General features: G+C 38.1%; 1 protein-coding gene and 1 long non-coding RNA gene across 3 annotated transcripts in view; both read right to left on the reverse strand.

Annotated features, from left to right (window-relative positions):
* The window catches only part of LOC105885175 (uncharacterized), a 434,201-nt gene that overhangs the window by 171,724 nt on the left and 244,485 nt on the right, over positions 1–17,992 (reverse strand). The window lies entirely within an intron of this gene.
* On the reverse strand, positions 5,867–15,343 carry BLID (BH3-like motif containing, cell death inducer). Its single transcript, XM_012789831.2, is given in 3 exon segments — positions 5,867–7,735; positions 7,737–7,895; positions 15,242–15,343. Coding segments are annotated over 3 exon segments (444 nt in total). The 3' UTR covers positions 5,867–7,552.

Genomic DNA, 17,992 nt, shown 5'->3' on the forward strand with positions numbered 1-17,992 from the left:
TCATTTTGCTGATTTTATCCAGTACATGGGTTACTGAGTACCTAACTATATGCCCGGCACTGTGCATAATATCCTTAGCTGGATGATAGGAAGTGATGGCAGGAAGTATTGGCATCATCTGCATACTATGCTACTCCCACCTCCCAACTCCAAGGTCAGGACGAGTGGCTGTGACAGGGTCTCCTCTGTATTCCCAGTACAAGGCATAGCATCTAGCACACGGTAGGGGCTCACCAAACAGTTTCTGAATAAATTTTTGTGCTAACATGGTTTTGGTTGTAACTTGTTGAGAAAGCAGGGTTCATGTCTAAATAACTCCTAGAAAAATGCTTAGTAAAATGCCACATAAAAGTAGCATTGAATGAATGTTGAATTGCCATCTTATTTTCTAAGACTATACTCTGGCTGAGGTCCCACTGATGAGCCATGTTTGTTTTGTGCTTCTGAAAAATAGAAAATCGATCTGTTTAGTTCATGCTGTAAGTCCTGAAGTCATGCTGTTTCCGTGCGAAACCGGCCGAGCTCTGTCTGAACTCTCACCAGCCTGCGGATTAGGAGGTCGTGTCAAGTGATAAAGTGTTCAGGGTGACGTGGCCGTGAAGGCCTATTCTGGGCTGCAAGCAGGGAGGGAGATCTCTTACACTTTGGAGTGTGTGGGTAAGTCCAGATCCAAGATAAGCAACCCAGCTTAGATGCCCTCATTTCAGATAAAGAGGTTGAGAAGATGGAAATGGTTCATGACCATATGACTTCAATGACTCCGGGGTTTCATAATATGTCTTCTACAGAAAGAGTAGATAATTCCCTATTTTGCCCAAGGAGAGAATATTTAAGTGTGTATGATGGCTGTCCCTGGCAGGCTGGCTTCTATCTCATTCTGCATTTAGTAGCTCTTGTCTTTGAGTAGAGGCAGGCAAGGGGAATACCGTGGTGTTCACTCTCTTCTAACTGGCATTCACGCACATTCAGAGTGTTGACGCCACTGCATTTGGTTACAAATATGATACTATCTTCACTAGGCTGGGATAATTTTCATTGTATCAACCCAGAACACAGTTTCTATAACTATCCTGTTAGGGTTGATGGCATTTCTCAAGGCAAAGCTGGATGGGCAACCATAGTCATTCTACTCAAACTTTCGTTAAGATGTAGACTACCTAAATCCCCTCAGCAAGAGTCTCTCACTAATTAGCAAAAATATTCCTTACTACTCATCACAGGAGGATGAGGAAGAGGAAGCTTACTTATATACTGGTGGTCAGCAAAGCCCTTTTTCTAAAGCAGTGAGACTGTGAACCAGTAGGGAGCAGTGTATATTACAGGTACTCTGTAGCTCAAGTGGTCTCAAAAGGAATCATCTGGCAGATTTTATACCCAAAATGCACACCATTTCCAAGTATCAGTCTGAGTAGTGTCAAGCTAAATACTTGGATTTTTGCCTAGTAAAAAAATTTTGCTTTTGCTAGCCTTTTAGGATATTGGGGAAATCGATGCTTAGATAATTCTTCAGAATATGTATTTAATAATATTTATAGATATGAATATATAAAATAATTCTGTTTCCTCTTTATACCTCATTAGGTGGGTTTCACAGGACTTTTCCTGGCTTCCAGCCTAACTCCCTAGAAGGGCTGGTGCTTATCTGATGAGCCCATGTAGTTTATGCAGCTTTCTGGAAGGTAATCTATAGTCTATTGATTGCATTGGGGCCTGCCTCTACCATTTGTAGCAGGTACATTTCAGCAGCCTTTAGGGTATAGCAAAGTGAAAGAGAAAAGCACCTGCTTATGCATAAAAATAGGTAAACTGAGTGAGAGAGAGAGAGAGAGACCATGCCCCTCCAAAAGGTGAGATGCCCATTACCTGTGTACTAAGAGGATTGAGCCTGACATTATAAAAATCATTATTCTTGGCTGAAGGGTGTCATCCAAGAGCCAAGTGCTATTTCAGTCTAGATTCCCTGCCATTCAGTCATTAGGTTTAGGCTGGCAAGCAAAGAGGCATATTTTTGCCCCTGGGACTTTTGAAGATGACTGAGATTGCTACACCAAGAGTCTAGAGATGATATTCAACCACAGATACGGCCAAGGATTCGATCTGGAGTTGTTGAGGGAGAGGAGAGAGGTGGGGGAAGGGTAAAGTTTTAGAAGCCAAGATTGTTCTCATCTCAAATCCAGTCTTATTGATGCCAGGGCTCCTAGAAATATCTTCACTGACCAAATTAATGCTTTTTAGAAGATTGGGCCCCTTTATAGCACTCTAAGAATTTTACAATAAATAGGCAGAGAGGTAGCCAAGCCAATGACCCATCACTAAGGAGAGATTGGATTACAATTCAGATTTCAGGGTTTCCAGCCAAACTTATAATATTATCTCTCAATTTTCCATTAATGTTCGAAAAGTCAAGATCCACTTCAGTTTCAGGCTTTCGGATTTTTAAAATTATTTTAGCTATTTAGAGTCTAAAGGTTTAGGATAAGGAGAGGGAGAAGCAAATATCCTCATATCATTATTCCCATTTCATGGGTGGGAAATGACGACATACTTTTCCCAAGAAGGTTGCCATAGCACCAAGAATAGAATCTAAGTCTCTCAACCCAGCTGCTGTGAGGGAAAAGGAGCTAATACGTATGAACTGCCTCGAATTCATTCAAAGAGTGGGTTTGTATAAATCTGAGGTGTCATTAACAATAATCATACCCTTGCATCTTGGTTTCCCCCATTATTAACTAATGACAGCACAGTAAGGAAGAGTTTCCAACCTGATGCGATTAAATTCACTTGAACATTTGTAAAAGAGATAAGAGTTTCAAAAGTGCTGAGTGTGCAGAATTAATAAAATTAAAAGGACACAGACATATTTTGAGGCATATTTTGGGGTCCAAGATGCAGCGGTGGTGTCCGGATTCCTGCTGAGATTAAAAGAGCAAGGAACAGAGAGCACTGGGGGTGGGTATGGGAAGGTGGTGGGTGGGGCAGGGGAGTTGAAGAATATTTTAAAGGTGGAAACTGCTACCTCGGAGATTTTAAATTGGGGCATATTTGATACTTTTCAAGGAGTCTCTCCATACTACAAATAGCAATGACATAAATACCAGAGAGAATTGTGCCAAAGGATCCCAGGTTTGCCCTCTGGGGCCTGCTGCTTTGCCCCTCATGACTGCTGGACTGCATGCTCCATGGCAGTGGCTAGCACACTGCAGACCGACTATAGTTTGCAACCAACCTGCCCTGCAACATCCGTGAGAGTTAAGTAAAAATTTTTGACATCCTTAACCCTTTAAAGAGTCACTGTGATGTTATAACTATGAAATCAATTCTGGACTGCTCCATGTTTGAGCCCATGGGTCTACATGCTTAGCTCTGTATGGTACTTATATGCACTGGATGAGCACGTGTTGATTTTGAGTCTGGGGGGGGGTGGCATGGGCAATATACATAACCTTAACATTTGTACCCCCTTAATATGCTGAAATAAAAAAATAAAAATAAATGAACTCGAGTCTACTGATGCTTAACACTGTGCCCGCCATACTATGGTGGTTTGCAAGTTTATTCTGTTTATTCTCTGGGAATTTCATATAATCCAGGGCTGTATTGTTATGGAGCACAGACCAATCAGCTGACTGAGCACAGATAAGCAATCTTTAATTGATGATTTTCCTTGCCTGTCATGAGCTTACTTACCTGAAATCCACATCTTATAATTTATGAAAAAGTGAGAAAAGTTCTAAGGCAAGGAAGGAGGAAAAGTACTTTGAAAATAAAATGAAACTCTGGCTGGTGTTCAGATTCTCTTTAAAATGTTAACAGTGCTTTGGGTGCTTGTAGTAAACATTTAGGGGTCTGCCTGTCAATGTCTTTTTAAAAACAAAGTAAACAGAGAAAACAGATTCGGAGATCAAACTAGGGGAGGAAATCATTGGTGAGTGATATCCTTACCCCAACTAATCTACACACACAGATATATCTTTCTGAGCCCTGTTGACTTGCTTTCCACAGTGCAGTAAGGACGAACTGAAGTATTGGGAAAGCAGTTTTGTTCAGAAAATTCATAGAGAACTGGTGAAGTGTCTGAAGACTGAGGCAGGGCGTAGAGATGAAGGAAGAATCCCACATATTATTTGTCTTCTGTTGAAAAGAGGGAAAGATTAACCTGGAAAATACCAATGCATAACATGAACTTCTCTACCCTGATAAGAAAGGAGACAGAGAGAGAATGCAGGAGAATTATTAGCAGATCTGCTCCATCTTCTTTAACTCATTTGGCTGATCTCAGCCTCCCCTTCCCCGCTCAACACTGTAGATGCATCTTACCCAGGACATGCTGCACTTGATTGTGATCATGATATATCCCCCTGCAATTGCAGCCCATTAGATAATGACTGGCACAATGTAAACTCTCAGTAAATGTTGAATACAATATGAGTTAAGTCAACTTGAGGATAAAATTTAAGAGCTATAAGATAAAGTGCAAAGTGTAACCATGTCCAAAATAAACAAGGAAAAGTGAGAGTTCAATTAGATCCAGATCCGGGGTTGGGTCTTATGGGACAGGAAGGGGGCAAAGAAGAAAGTTTTGCCAGCTGAGTTATGCACACAGCATTGGAATCTGGCCCTGGGGAAAACCAAAGGCTGACATATTCTTGTCTGGTCTCCTTACTTGAACTTCAGTTTCTATTTCTGGTTATAATGACCCAATAGAAGGAATATAGAACTGAAAGTTAAGAGACATGGGTTCTCCACTTAGCTTTGTCATGGTGACCTTGGACAAGACATTTCATCTCTCAGCCCCTTAGCCCCATCAACTATAAAATGAGAGGACTTGGCTAGCTGAACTCTCAAGTTCCCTCCAGGGAAATTCTAGAATTGCATAGTCCTTCTGGTTGGTCTAGATTTCATTCTCTTACAAGAATATTTCTTAACAGTTATGATATAGATAGAATTTGGATTAGGAAATAAACAGAGACCATTTTAGCTCATGTTGAAAACAATTTAGAGTCTGAATATACAAAACAAGAGAAGCAAGGGTCTCAGCATGGTGGAATGAACCACGGCAGACTGGGTCATGAAAAGGGCATTCCCATTTAGCTAGCTACACATCTCCTGATATTTGAGTGGAACAAAGGCATTTTGACAATATTCTTGGGCAATAAAAAAGCATATTGTTGGAAAGAGAAAAGAATTTTATTCATCCCATTTCATAGAAAAGGAAACTAAAGTCCAGAAAGGACAGATAATGCACTCAAGGTCACACTGTAAAGATGAAGTCAGACCCCATACCCAGGTATCCTGACTCCCACCCAAATTGTCTGAATTTGTCACACACACACAAAAAAAATGACCAGTATTTCCAATGAACATGGTGCCTCAGCCCAGTGAAACTGTGTAGTCTTTGGGCCAATTTGCTGTCATGATCCCTGCTGAAATCAGACCTGCTAAGAATGTCTATAAAGTTTATTCTTAGAGAAAGTTACTCTGTCAATGACCTAGAGAGACTCCTTAGAAGATTTCCTATAGTCAGACATTTCCACTGGCCTTGGGTCAGGAAATCTGGATCCATTCCATTGTGTGTCACTTTTAGGCTTTTGCACATCAAGTTTCTTCTTTAGAAGACAAGAAAGTTTTAAGAGAAACTTAAGATATAAAATGATCCCAGATCAATATATATGAAATAGTATTGGAAGAGTTTTTGCCTAGCATTACTAATTAGCTAAAGAAATTATTCTTATCTACTTTTTAAATTTGTGTGTATATGTATACACACATTTTTATATATAAAATATATTTAACATATATTAAAATGTATATAATAATGTGTTTTATACACATACACACTATTCTAGTACAAATTATGTATGTGTATATGTGTATGTGTCTATATGTATAGTGTGTATGTATATATGTTTTATGATAGATATATATATATTTATATCTCTCCAGTTTAGCTGGGAAATCTGTTTCAAAATCAACTCCTGCTCTCTCTTCGGACTTGATATATAGCCAAGCAAGCCATTCTCGATTAACACAGCTTCCCTCCTGGGAAAAGTCACAGAATAACATTATTGATTTCCCTTTACCCTTCTCCACATTTCTCTACTGAAATGTTATCTGAACTCTTAAATGTAAAAGTGAAAGGAAATGAAAATAAAAATGAAGAGCTTTTCTTCTTTAGGACTATGTTGATTATACTTTTGTTATTTTCTAAAAATACTTTTTTGAAGAACTGGGCGCCCATGTTGGATATCTATGTAGTGAAGAACAGAGACGATGACATGCTTTGCAAGGTTTTCAGGCAACAGATTTTTTACACTGAAATCTGTGCTTTACACACAATGCTGGACTCAGTACTACGTAAACCTATTCTCATTCTCTTATGATTTAGCCAGCCATCTTTGAAAACCACCAAGACTTTTGGCAAATAGTCCCTCCAATGTCCCTCCAATTGGAAAATAGTCCCTCCTTTCTTTCCTACCTTGAAAGAGGTAGGAAAATTTTGTTTGTTTTTAACATGCAGAAAATTCTTTACTTATCAAAGTTTCAGGATCACAGATGCAATTTATGTTTCTCTGACTAAATTTTATAAATCCAAAAAGGTTCTCCACGCAGCATTTTTCTACCTGGAGCTTACTGGAGCTCACTGGGGAAGAATAACTCAGAGCCTCACTCTTGCTCTCCCTGCAGCTTCTGAGCTGCCCTGTGGGATCATTTCTGATGGTGGGCAGGGATGGGTCAGGGTAGTGGCAAAAAAACAGAAAAGGGGATACTGAAGTGTCTTAAACTAAAAGCTCTAAAAACACCTTTTCCATTTCCTTCCTCTTTTTTCCCTACAGATTTAGTTCTACTGACTCTAACAACTGAGTTCATAAAAGACTAGTGGAACTATTGGAATTTCTATTTCCTTCAGTTCATATATTTTTAGCATCCACAGGTTTTCTGTTTTGTTTTGTTTTGTAAAAGGAAAGAAAGGATTGACTTATTTGCAACACAATTTGATTCTTCACTTTAAGCAAATAAAGATGCCAGTGAAATAAACGGATTGTGTTATTTAAAACGGAAAGCTTATGTGAACCACCACTCAGAAATGAGCTTTAAAGAACTACAGAAAGAAAATGAAAACCCCGTGACTAAACAAGGCTATTATGATGCCGAATGCTGAGTGTACAACTTAGTAGAGTAATTATTAACAATATGAAAAATATCTACTTCCAGTGTACAAATGAAATCCACTCAAATCTGCAAAGGACAGTGGCATGCTATGCTGCCCTGAGGTTTAAACACAGAGCTTTTTTTTCTTTTTTCATGAATTTGCAAGCTTAGGTTTAATTAAATGCCATTTTATTATTAACTAGGCAGTTTATCTTTTTTCATTTTATTGTTTCTCCGCACAATTTGAACCAAAGTTGGAAGAGTTATGGGTAAAAGGGGATAGAGAAGCATGCTAAGAATTGGGTCATCTTGTTGAAATCAAGTTCCCTTCTGTGTCATGCAGCAAGAATAATGGGGGAAATCTGCCCTAATATCTTGCTGTATCTGTCCCAACTCACTCTTTTCACAGGGCCTCTGCAGGGGGATTACGCAACAATGCAATTTGCATCCTGCTTAAATAGGAAGGTCTCTGGAGCACATTTCCAGGAACAGCCCTCTTCACAGCAGAGGAGCCAAGACTGTACCTTGTAAGAGGAAACATTGTTTCCTTAGGCAATATAGGTTCTTCGTTGGAACCCAAAAGAGTGCTCCAGTTGCAGCCATCGTTTTGCCTCTGGAAAAATGGAACTGCCAGAGGCTCTTCCTAACCAGGCAGTGTAGAACATACACTCAGCTTCTAGGATGTAATAGAAAGATATTTCCTGGCCTTCTGTGGCATCCAGCTGGAACAAATTTACAATTTGAAGCTACCATGTAAGAAAGTCCAGAATTTAACACCCATCCATTCATTCCATAAGTTTTTAGAAGGCAGTTCTCATATGTACTGTGCTTTTGCCTATGCACCCTGTTGGGTGGGAAGAAAAAAGTGGTATCCTGCCCTTCCTTTCTTCCCAGCTCCTACTATTCCTGGAATTTCCCTTGATACCAAGTGGCTACTCAGAAAAAATCCTCAACTGAAAACACCTTCCAAGGGGTCATGTATTTATTCCACCCTCTTCTGTGTTATCTCCATATGGAATGTCATCTGACCCAAGCTTGAATGAATAAACATTATTAATTAACTGTAAGTCTCAACAGTGTCCTTCTCTCAAAGAGTTTGATGCACAGACCACAAGAACGCTGCATCTACAACCTAAAAGTGGGGAAGATCCCTATGTTGATTTCTGAAGCACAAAAGGCAGGGAAGGTTTTTAGACTTTTTGTCCCTATTATGAACAGATCTAAGAGTACTTGCTTTATTTCTTAGAAAGAACCTAGAGCTGTGGATGCCTAAGGGAGTCATTCCAAGCGAGGCTAGAATATCAATAGAGAGAATTGATCCAGCTCTCTTGTCTGGTGCTTATAATACATGAAGGCATTACTGACATCATGGCAGGCCAAAGGGACAGAGCGGTGTGAACTAAGTCCTCTCCTCCGTGATCCTGTCCACAGTACTATACACAAACAAATACACAAAATGCTATTACTCTTTCTTCTTGACCTTGGGAAGACTTCAGAAACATCTGGTTTCAATTGATAGACTGGAATCATAGAAAAACTTTAATCTTGATTTCTTTCCTAGTTTTTTTGACTGAGGTGCATATGTAAAATGGAATATTAGTTACATTTCTAATTGGGAAAAACCTAGTAAGCATAGGGTGACCTAGATCTAGGTCTAGATCGAGGACCTATACTCGGTCTTGCAGAGTACAGTTGTGTTGTGAGAGAAAAGATCCTAAAGGGAGAAATTTCTGAGTTAGCAGCAGCAGAGAGGTTATATGATCGGGTCTGGTGTTTCGCATAGCCTCTATCAATGCACAGTAAGAAACGTGTCTTGCATAAATTAGCCCACAGACATTTCTAAATAGGACCAATATGTAACATATACAAATGTAAGATCAGCTGTAAGTAAAGATCCTCTCCTTTCACACCAAGCTATTGGAGATTGTTATCATTATCATGGCCTTGGCCGCTTGACTTCACTTAATACTGAGTAGGAACTCAAGAACCAACGATGTTCCCAATTAACCACAACCATAATGGTAGCTTCTGATACCATCCAAAGAATGTCAAGGCTGACATAGAATAGTGGGAAGACAACAGGGAATTACGTAGCCTACTTTGAGAACAGAGTCTATTTTGGATATTTAACGCTCCTTCTGTATTTTTCACGCTAGAGGCAGAACAAATATCCAGGGAACACTTTCGAAATTTCTAAACTTTCAGAGGGACTTGGAACACTCAATTAGAGGAACCACAGAATGTTCTACTCTAGCAAAGTTTAAAGGCAACTTAGGAAAATCCATCAAGCGTCTTATAGACAACTGAATGGACAAAAGGACAACAGAAACCAAGAATGTGGATAATGGAATTACTGAATATGGATTTGAAACACAAATCTACTACTTAATAACTCTGTGAACTCAGGCAAAGTATATAACCTTCCTGAACCTCAGATTCTTGATCTGTAAAATGGGGATAATAATATCTTTATGCCTACTTATTTGGGGGGCTAAATGAAAAATGGGATATATTTATCCCAGGTCTGGCACTTAGTGAGCACTCAGCAATGTTGCCTCTCCTATTTCCCTTTATTGATGCACGCTTTCCAGATTTCCATTTAACCTCCCTTCTCTGAGTCCATAGAAAACTGATCTGCTGTACTGACTGGAAAATATACTCAGTTTAACCATTTAAAAAGTTTATTCTAGATATGAGACATATGAGGAATATGAACATTAAATAATATATGCCATTGTTGTGAAAGATGCTCATAACCTACTGAGAAAGTGAGAAATATAAGTGTGTGACTATCAATGAGACAATGCTAAGTAGAATAATTTGGTTACTTAAATGTTTGAGAGAGTGGTAATCTATTATGTGCCAGTCACCACACAAGGTGGCAGAGACTCAAAGATACACAGGATGCAGCCATTGAGCTTCAGGGCCCTTCAGTTAGTACAGGAAGGGACATATGAACATACCTCAATAGCAGGTAGACAGTACAAATGGTACCGGGTGAAAGAGTTAAACAAAGGATGAGAAATCACTTCTGTCAGAAGTGTCAGGGAAGGTTTCACAGAGGAGACAATTTCTAGGCTAGATATATAAAAAAATAAGAAGGTTAGTAACTTAGCTAAAATGGACAAATTCCTTGAAAAATATAACTTACTAAAACTGACACAGACAAAAACAGAAAACCTAAATAGCACTATATTTATTAGAGCAATTCAGTTCATTATCTAAATCTTCCAAGAGAAGATTTTTTTTCCAGAGAAATGTCTGGGAAGATTCTTCTCAGAGAAATTTTTTCCCAGAGAAAATTCTAGATCCAAATGGTATCACTGGTGATTTCTATCAAATATTCAAGTAAAAAAAAATGGCACTAATCAAGTTCTTTCAGAAAATTGAGGAAGAGGGAATACTTCCCAACCTCTTTTTTTAAAAGCCAAATCAGGCAAATAAATTACATGACAATTACAAACCAATATCTTACATGAACATAGATGTAAAAATCTAGAACAAAATTTTAATCAAGTCTAGGAGCATACCAAAAAAAAAAAAAAAATCATGATCACTTAAGGTTTATTCCAGAAACATAAGATTGGTTTTATATTTTAAAATCAATCAATGGAATTCACTATTTCAATGAAATAAATGAGAAAAACCATATCAACATTTCAATACATGCAGAAAAATTAGTTGATAAAACTAAACATTCATGATAAACAAAAACACTTCTCAGCATATAAGAATAGAGGATATTTTCTCAATCTGATAAATGGCTTTCTACAAAAAAATCTATTGTTAACATCATAGTTAATGGTGAACTACAAAATGGATTTCCTCTAAGACTGCAAATAGGCAAAGGTGCCTGCTCTTACCACTTCTATTCAACATTGCACTAGACATCTTAGGCATTGTAATAAAGCAAGAAAAATAAAAGGCATAAATAGAGAAAGAGGTAAAATTGCCTCTATTTGTAAGTAGTGTGGTTGTTTATGCAAGTAGAAAATCTTAAAGGAATCTACATAACAAGGAGTAGAATTAATAACTCCGTTTAGTAAAATCACAAGATGTAAGATTAATATGGACAAGTCAATTATATTTTTATATACTAGAAGCACATAATAGGAAATGAAATAGAAAAAAATCCACTTGTAATAGCATCATAAAACATAAAACACTTAGAAATAAAATTTTCAAAAATATGAATGAGTTGAATTGTGGCTTCCAAAAGATATGTCTACTTGGAACCTCAGAATAGTACTTTTTTTTTTTTTTAATAAAAGGTTTTTGCAGATGTAATTAATGTATGTAAGGATCTTGCGATGAGACCATCTTGGATAAGGGTGGGCCCCAAATCCAATTACAGTGTCCTTATAAGAGACAGAAAAGAAGAAGACAATGAAACACAGAAGGAGACCATGTGAACAAGTGAAGGGAGAAGCAGAGATTGCAATGATGTGTCTACAAGGCAAAGATGCCCAAGGATTGCTGGCAGATACCAGAATTTAGGAGAAAGGCATGGAATAGGTTCTCCCTTGGAGCCTCCAGAAAGAATCAACCCTGACAACACCTTGACTTTGGACTTTTGGCTTCCTAAACTGTGAAAATAAATTTCTGTTGTTTTAAATGACTCAGGTTATGGTAATCTGTTACAGCAGTTCTAGGAAATAATACAAAATATAAGACCTTTATAGTGAAAATAGCAAACTATTGCTGCGGTAAGTTAAAAAATCTACAAAAATGCAGAGATATACCAGGTTCATAGACTAGAAGACTCCAGTATTATTAAGATGTCAATTCTACTCAAATTGAGCTATTTATTCAAAGTGGTTCCAACCAAAGTTTTGGCATTTTGTTTTTGTTTTTGTTTTCTGTAGAAATTGATGTCTTAATTTTAAAATCTATATGGAAATACAGTTTCTAGAATTTTCAAAGTAATTTAAAAAGAATGGAGATTTAATACAACTTTATTTCAAGATTTACTATACGGGTACAGTAATAAAGACAGTGTGGTATTAGGGAAAAGGATGGACAAACAGATCAATGGAACAGAATAGAGTCCAAAAATAGACCCATACTGATACAGTCAATTGATTTTTTGACAAAAGTGCCAAGGCAACTCAATGGGAGGAAAAGTCATTTCAATAAATGGTGCTAGAACAATTGGAGGACTATACAGAAAAGAATGAATACTGACCCTTATCTAACGTCAAACACAAAACAATTAACTCAAAGTAAATAATGGACATTAATATAAAAACTAAAACTCTAAATCTTCTAGAAGGAAACATAGTTGAAAATCTTTACAACTCTGGGGGTGGGCAAAGATAACAAAGATAAGACACAAAAACAAAGAACCAAAAGAAAAAAAATTGATAAATTGGACTTGCTCAAAATTTAAAATGTTTGCTCTTTAAAAGTCACCATTAAGAAAATAAATATATACATAAGGAATTGAGAGAAAATATTTGCAATACATACAATATGACAGATTTATATTTGGTACATACAAAACTTTCTTATAACTCAATAATAATGAGACAAACAGCATAATAAAAAAGAAAAAGATTTAAACAAACATTTCACAGAATAAGATATACAAATAGTCAATAAATACATGAAACGATGCTCAAATCAGTCATCAGTAAATTAAAATCACAATGAGATACGACTACATACCGAATAGAATGGCTAAAATTAAACAGACTGACAGATAACAAGTTTTGAAAAGACTATGAAGAATGCTCAGTGGGAATGTAAAATGGTCAACAACCTTGGATATGTGTTTCTTATAAAGTTGAATATGCATTTAACACATGAGCTAGCAATTCTACTCCTACAGTCTACCAAAGAGAAAAGAAGACATATGTCCACACAAAGCTGTATACACTAATGTTGACATTATTCACCATAACAAAGAACTGGGAATAACTCCAATGTCCATCAACTGGTGAATGGATAAATGATTCCATACTACAATGAAATACTACTCAGCGATGAAAAGGAACAAACTGCAACAACACGGATGAGTCTCAAAATCATTATATGGAATGAAAGAAACCAGACATGAAAGACATACTATTTGGTTCCATTTACATAAAACTATAGAAAATTCACACTAATCTATAGAGGCAAAAGCAGACCAGTGGTTATCTAGGGCCAGAACCAAAAGGAGAGATGAACTGCAAAGGAATTCAAGGAAGCTTTTGGGGGTGACGAAGATGCCCTGTATTTTGATGGTCATGGTTGTTTTATGAATGTTAGACCTGTCAAAATTCATCAATTGTATACTCTATATTGATGCAGTAGTCTTTGCATGTAAATTGTATCTCACACCTCACGTGAGCTTTATCACTTTTCCATGTTCTGCTTTATACTGGCAAAGAACTTTGTGATAGAGAGGGGGATCTAGGTTGCTTTTTAATTTTTGTTGGTAGACAAACTTCTTTATTCTAGATCAGGGTCAGCGATCTATACCCTTGAGCCAAATCCAGCCTGCCCTCTCTTTTATTGGAATAAAATCACACCCATTTGTTTACTCTTGTCTACAGCTGCTTTGTTTACTACCACAGCTGAGTTGAGTGGTTGCAACAGAGATCAAATGGCTCACAAAGCCTAAAATATTTGCTCTTTGGTCCATTACAGATAAAGTTCAGTGGCCCCTTGCTGTGGAGAATACAAAGTTAGATGTGGACATGGAATATCTGTATGAATGTAAAAAGGGAAGTCTGCTTACAAGAATGAGTAAAAATGGCACATTGGACTTAAAAAAAAATCTATGTCCGTCAATATGAATTGACACGACAACAACAACAACAATAAATGGAGACAGAGTCAAATATATTTAAACTCTGGGTCCTCAAACCACCTTGTATTAATCAATCCTATTAGAACCAAAAGCTTTAGGGAGGTGGGCTAAAGAGAGGAAGTACTTTCTCAGCCCAAAAATACCCTGCCAAATTTCCGTTTCTTGGGCATACAATAAATGGAATCAATTTTCCTTGCTAGTCACAAGGCAAAAAACTGTAGCCCAGTTTATTGAATAATTAATTGTCAAACTATGTTCAAATCCAGATTTTCTTCAAATACAGTGAAATCCACTCAGGTAAGGCTGTGGAGGGCGTAATGCACGGTAGTGCAAAGAACTCAGGCTGGGGGATCTTGGCTCTGTTGTGATGACTGATTGTGTGATGTCGAGTAAGTCGCCTAACCTCTCAAACCATGGCCTCTTCCTCTGCAACATGGAAATAACATTTCCTTAGTTATGAAGTTATTGGGAAGTTTAAATGTGGAATGTAAACAACCCAAAGCACAAAGCAGCCACTCAGTAAAAATTCTTCCCCATCCCTTTGCAGTTAGGATGGATGTTATCTCAACATCCGAAGGTGATATTGACTGCCACTGTTCTAGAAAATCTTTTTAGGTATTTGTTTGAGGGAAGAGATTAACTAATTTTTAGATTTGGCTTTAATTTTATTTTTACCTAGATACATGCTCTTTGTCTCTTCCTAGAGAAGTATGTTGTACTTCTAAGTATTGTGAAATACCTGCTGTGTTTTCCTAATACCTCCATATTCCTTATACTGATTATGCAAGCATTTACAAAAGTAATTTAAAAATCATTTGCTTGGAGGGAAAAAAGCTTTCTAGAAAGTTTTTTTTTTCTATTTGTGGTGTTATCAGTATCCTTTTTAGAATTAAATACTCCCATCTTTCTTGAAACCATTTCACCAAGATAAGAGAAAGTCTTTTCAAATACTGCAACCCATTTCATAATTGTATGGAAGAAATTGTGCAAGGAACTTAGAAACGCTAAGTTCAGTTTTAGCATGCCACTTAAATAGGATCAACTCAGAGACCATCCTTGTATCTCTGTTGTCTCATTGAGGCACCGGATTCATCTCTGGACTTCTATGTGAGTATGATGATCCTGACCTCAAAGCCACCTGTGCCAGCAAACAGCATAAAACGAAGCAAAGGGAAAATCTCCCATCCCTAAGACTGATTTCCAGCTTTGCTTGTTCATATATCCACATTTATCACCTGCGTTTAGAATTTGAAACCCTACTTATTTGCTTAGACTTGCTCCTCTCTTGTAAATTACGCCTCTGTAGTTGAACCTTAGTCTGCTGCCACCAAACTCTTCCTGCTTAATTAAACTTCCAGTCTGGTCTCTTCCAGACAGCCCTGGCGTGTTGTTGGCCATATCGCAGCATGATACCGAGCCCTTCGTACTCCCTGGGTTCTGGTTTAACCAGGTGTAAAATGGGAATGTTGTATTCTCAGGCACTCTGCACAGACGCACTACAGACAAATAAAAAGGAGATACAGACACTCTTCTAATCTGCAAGCGGAACAGATTATTTTCTTGCTGACCTTACTAGAGGCAATCTGAATGGTGGGTTTAATCAAACCGTTTCTATATCATTTTAGAATAGCCAATCTAGAAGTTATCATGAATTTTCAATATTAAAATATGTTTTCTTTAAAATAGGTGGCACGGAGAAGGGAGAGTATTGCCACATGAGTATATCTAGAAGAACCTAAAAATAGCAAATGAAGAAAAGAAAGCTCCATATCACCTGACACATGAAAAGCTCACCTGAATACTGATAGGAACTCACAAATCACCAGCAAGACAGCTCAGCACAAAACCTGAAACTGTGAGCCAATCATGGCACTTCTTAATCTTTCAGTAAGAAAAGACAGCTGTGATTTTCAAAGTGACTCTTTCCCGTTTCTGTCTGCACGCAAAGGTGTGTGCCTGGCTTACTCCTCAGTACTCAGCTCTCTTGAGCACCGTTCTGTGACTCATTGGGGACAGCAATGCTCAGCACCGAAAACGACGGTATTCCCAGTTAGGGGGATGAAAACCACTCTGCTCTGGTTTAAGAAAATGGTCTCCAGTGAAATTAATGAAATGGCATATGTACATGTATACATTTTGGGGAAGGAACTCAAGACAGGTATAGGATATTTTTGTTTTCATGATGTCATATTAAGCTCAATTTTTATGTTATTAAGATTGATTACAGGAAATTCTACCATTTCTCCACTCTCCAGGCATGAGACTTTGCTTTCTATCCCTAAATTATGTTGCTAACTTGTGACCTTTAGTGTAACTGTAGAAAGTTGCCCTCCCTTACCCCAGAGGTCAGTACCTCTCCCCCCTCAACTTCCTAGAGCCCAGCCTAGAATGCAGAAGTGAGCAAATAAAACACTTTTGACCACTCAAAGTAGTAATCCGTGTGTCTCCACAATAGAGTGATGCCCCTCTCTTTATAGCCCCCCTCAGAACTGTAGCTCGACTCCTTTCGTTTATGATTTATAACAATTTTGGTTAACTTTTTCCCCAGGCGCAGCCAACTGCAAGTGCATTGGGGAGAGCAGCTGAGGAGCGGGCACAGGAAGAGCAGGAAAAGCCACTGCCAGCAGCTGAATACAGAATACAGCCCGAAAGGCCAAACCGCAGACAAAGACTTCTGAGAGCACAGAATGCAAGGACGGCAGTTCATAATGGTGACCCTTAGCCATCAAGTGGGTTAGGTGCAGAAGTGGGTAGGTGCATCAAGTGGGTTAGGTGCAGAAGTGGGTAGGTGCATCAAGTGGGTTAGGTGCAGAAGTGGGTAGGTGCATCAAGTGGGTTAGGTGCAGAAGTGGGTAGGTGCATCAAGTGGGTTAGGTGCAGAAGTGGGTAGGTGCATCAAGTGGGTTAGGTGCAGAAGTGGGTAGGTGCATCAAGTGGGTTAGGTGTATTTAGAGACTGAAAAGGCAGAAGTTGTTGTGATGCCTGAATAGGTGAGCTTTTGTTCTTAGAAAAATTTACTTATATGGGAGATTTTTCTTCCTTGATAAAATAGGGATAGCTGAGGCATTGCTAATGTAATTGAAGAGGTGCTCATTTAAGCACTTTTATTTGGTCATTTTACATTATTTTCTCTCGTGTTCTTGAGTGAAGAGTCTATATACCCAGAGAGGGCAGGCCCATGTGACTTTTGCCCAGTGTGTGTATACTTTGCATCAGCACAATCAGGTGCTTAATGAATGCTGGTGATGATCATGATCAAGTGCTTAATAACAGGGTCTTCTCTAGAGGCTGATTAATGGGGCTTCAAGTTGACATCTTTTCATTCTCTTTTTGTACTCATTTTTGGGGGTGTGTGGAGATAGAAGGACTATAAAATGGAATAGCCATTGAAAGAAAAATTTAGAAAGGCTGTTCTATTTAGAAGTAGGTAGAGAGCTTTGACAAACTTTTTGCTGATGTTTAAATAGTATATCCAAGATTTTATTCCTATGACTCATTCTATGATTTGGAAATATTTTATCTTAGCCAACCTCCATTTCCAAGATTTTCACAACCACACTTGCATTTGCAACATCTGAACTAAATCTGCCAAGTTAGGTGGTACTTGGTTCAGTCAGAACAATTATTTATTACTTTATTTTTATTTTTATTTTATTTCAGCATATTATAGGGGTACAAATGTTAAAGTTACTATATTGCCATTGCCCCTGCCCCCCACCTCGAGTCAGAGCTTCAAGTGTGACAATCCCCCAAACGTTGCACATCTCACTCATGTTTGTATATACCCATCCCCTCCTCCCCCCTTACCCGTCACCCAATAAATGTTATTCCTATATGTCCACTTAGGTGTTGATCTGTTAATATCAATTTGCTGGTGAGTACATTAAGCTACCCATGTACTAAGAAACCAAGAGGTGCTGAGAGCTATTGTGATCCTACAGCTCTGCCACGCCACACACGAGGCTATTTAAGTGTCCCTTAAATACAGCATTCCATAGAAACCTTTCTCTCTATGCTAATGGATGGGGACTCTTCAGTCTTAGACTC

This window comes from Microcebus murinus, chromosome 4, assembly GCF_040939455.1.
Source record: "Microcebus murinus isolate Inina chromosome 4, M.murinus_Inina_mat1.0, whole genome shotgun sequence".
NCBI classification, from domain to species: Eukaryota; Metazoa; Chordata; class Mammalia; order Primates; family Cheirogaleidae; genus Microcebus; species Microcebus murinus.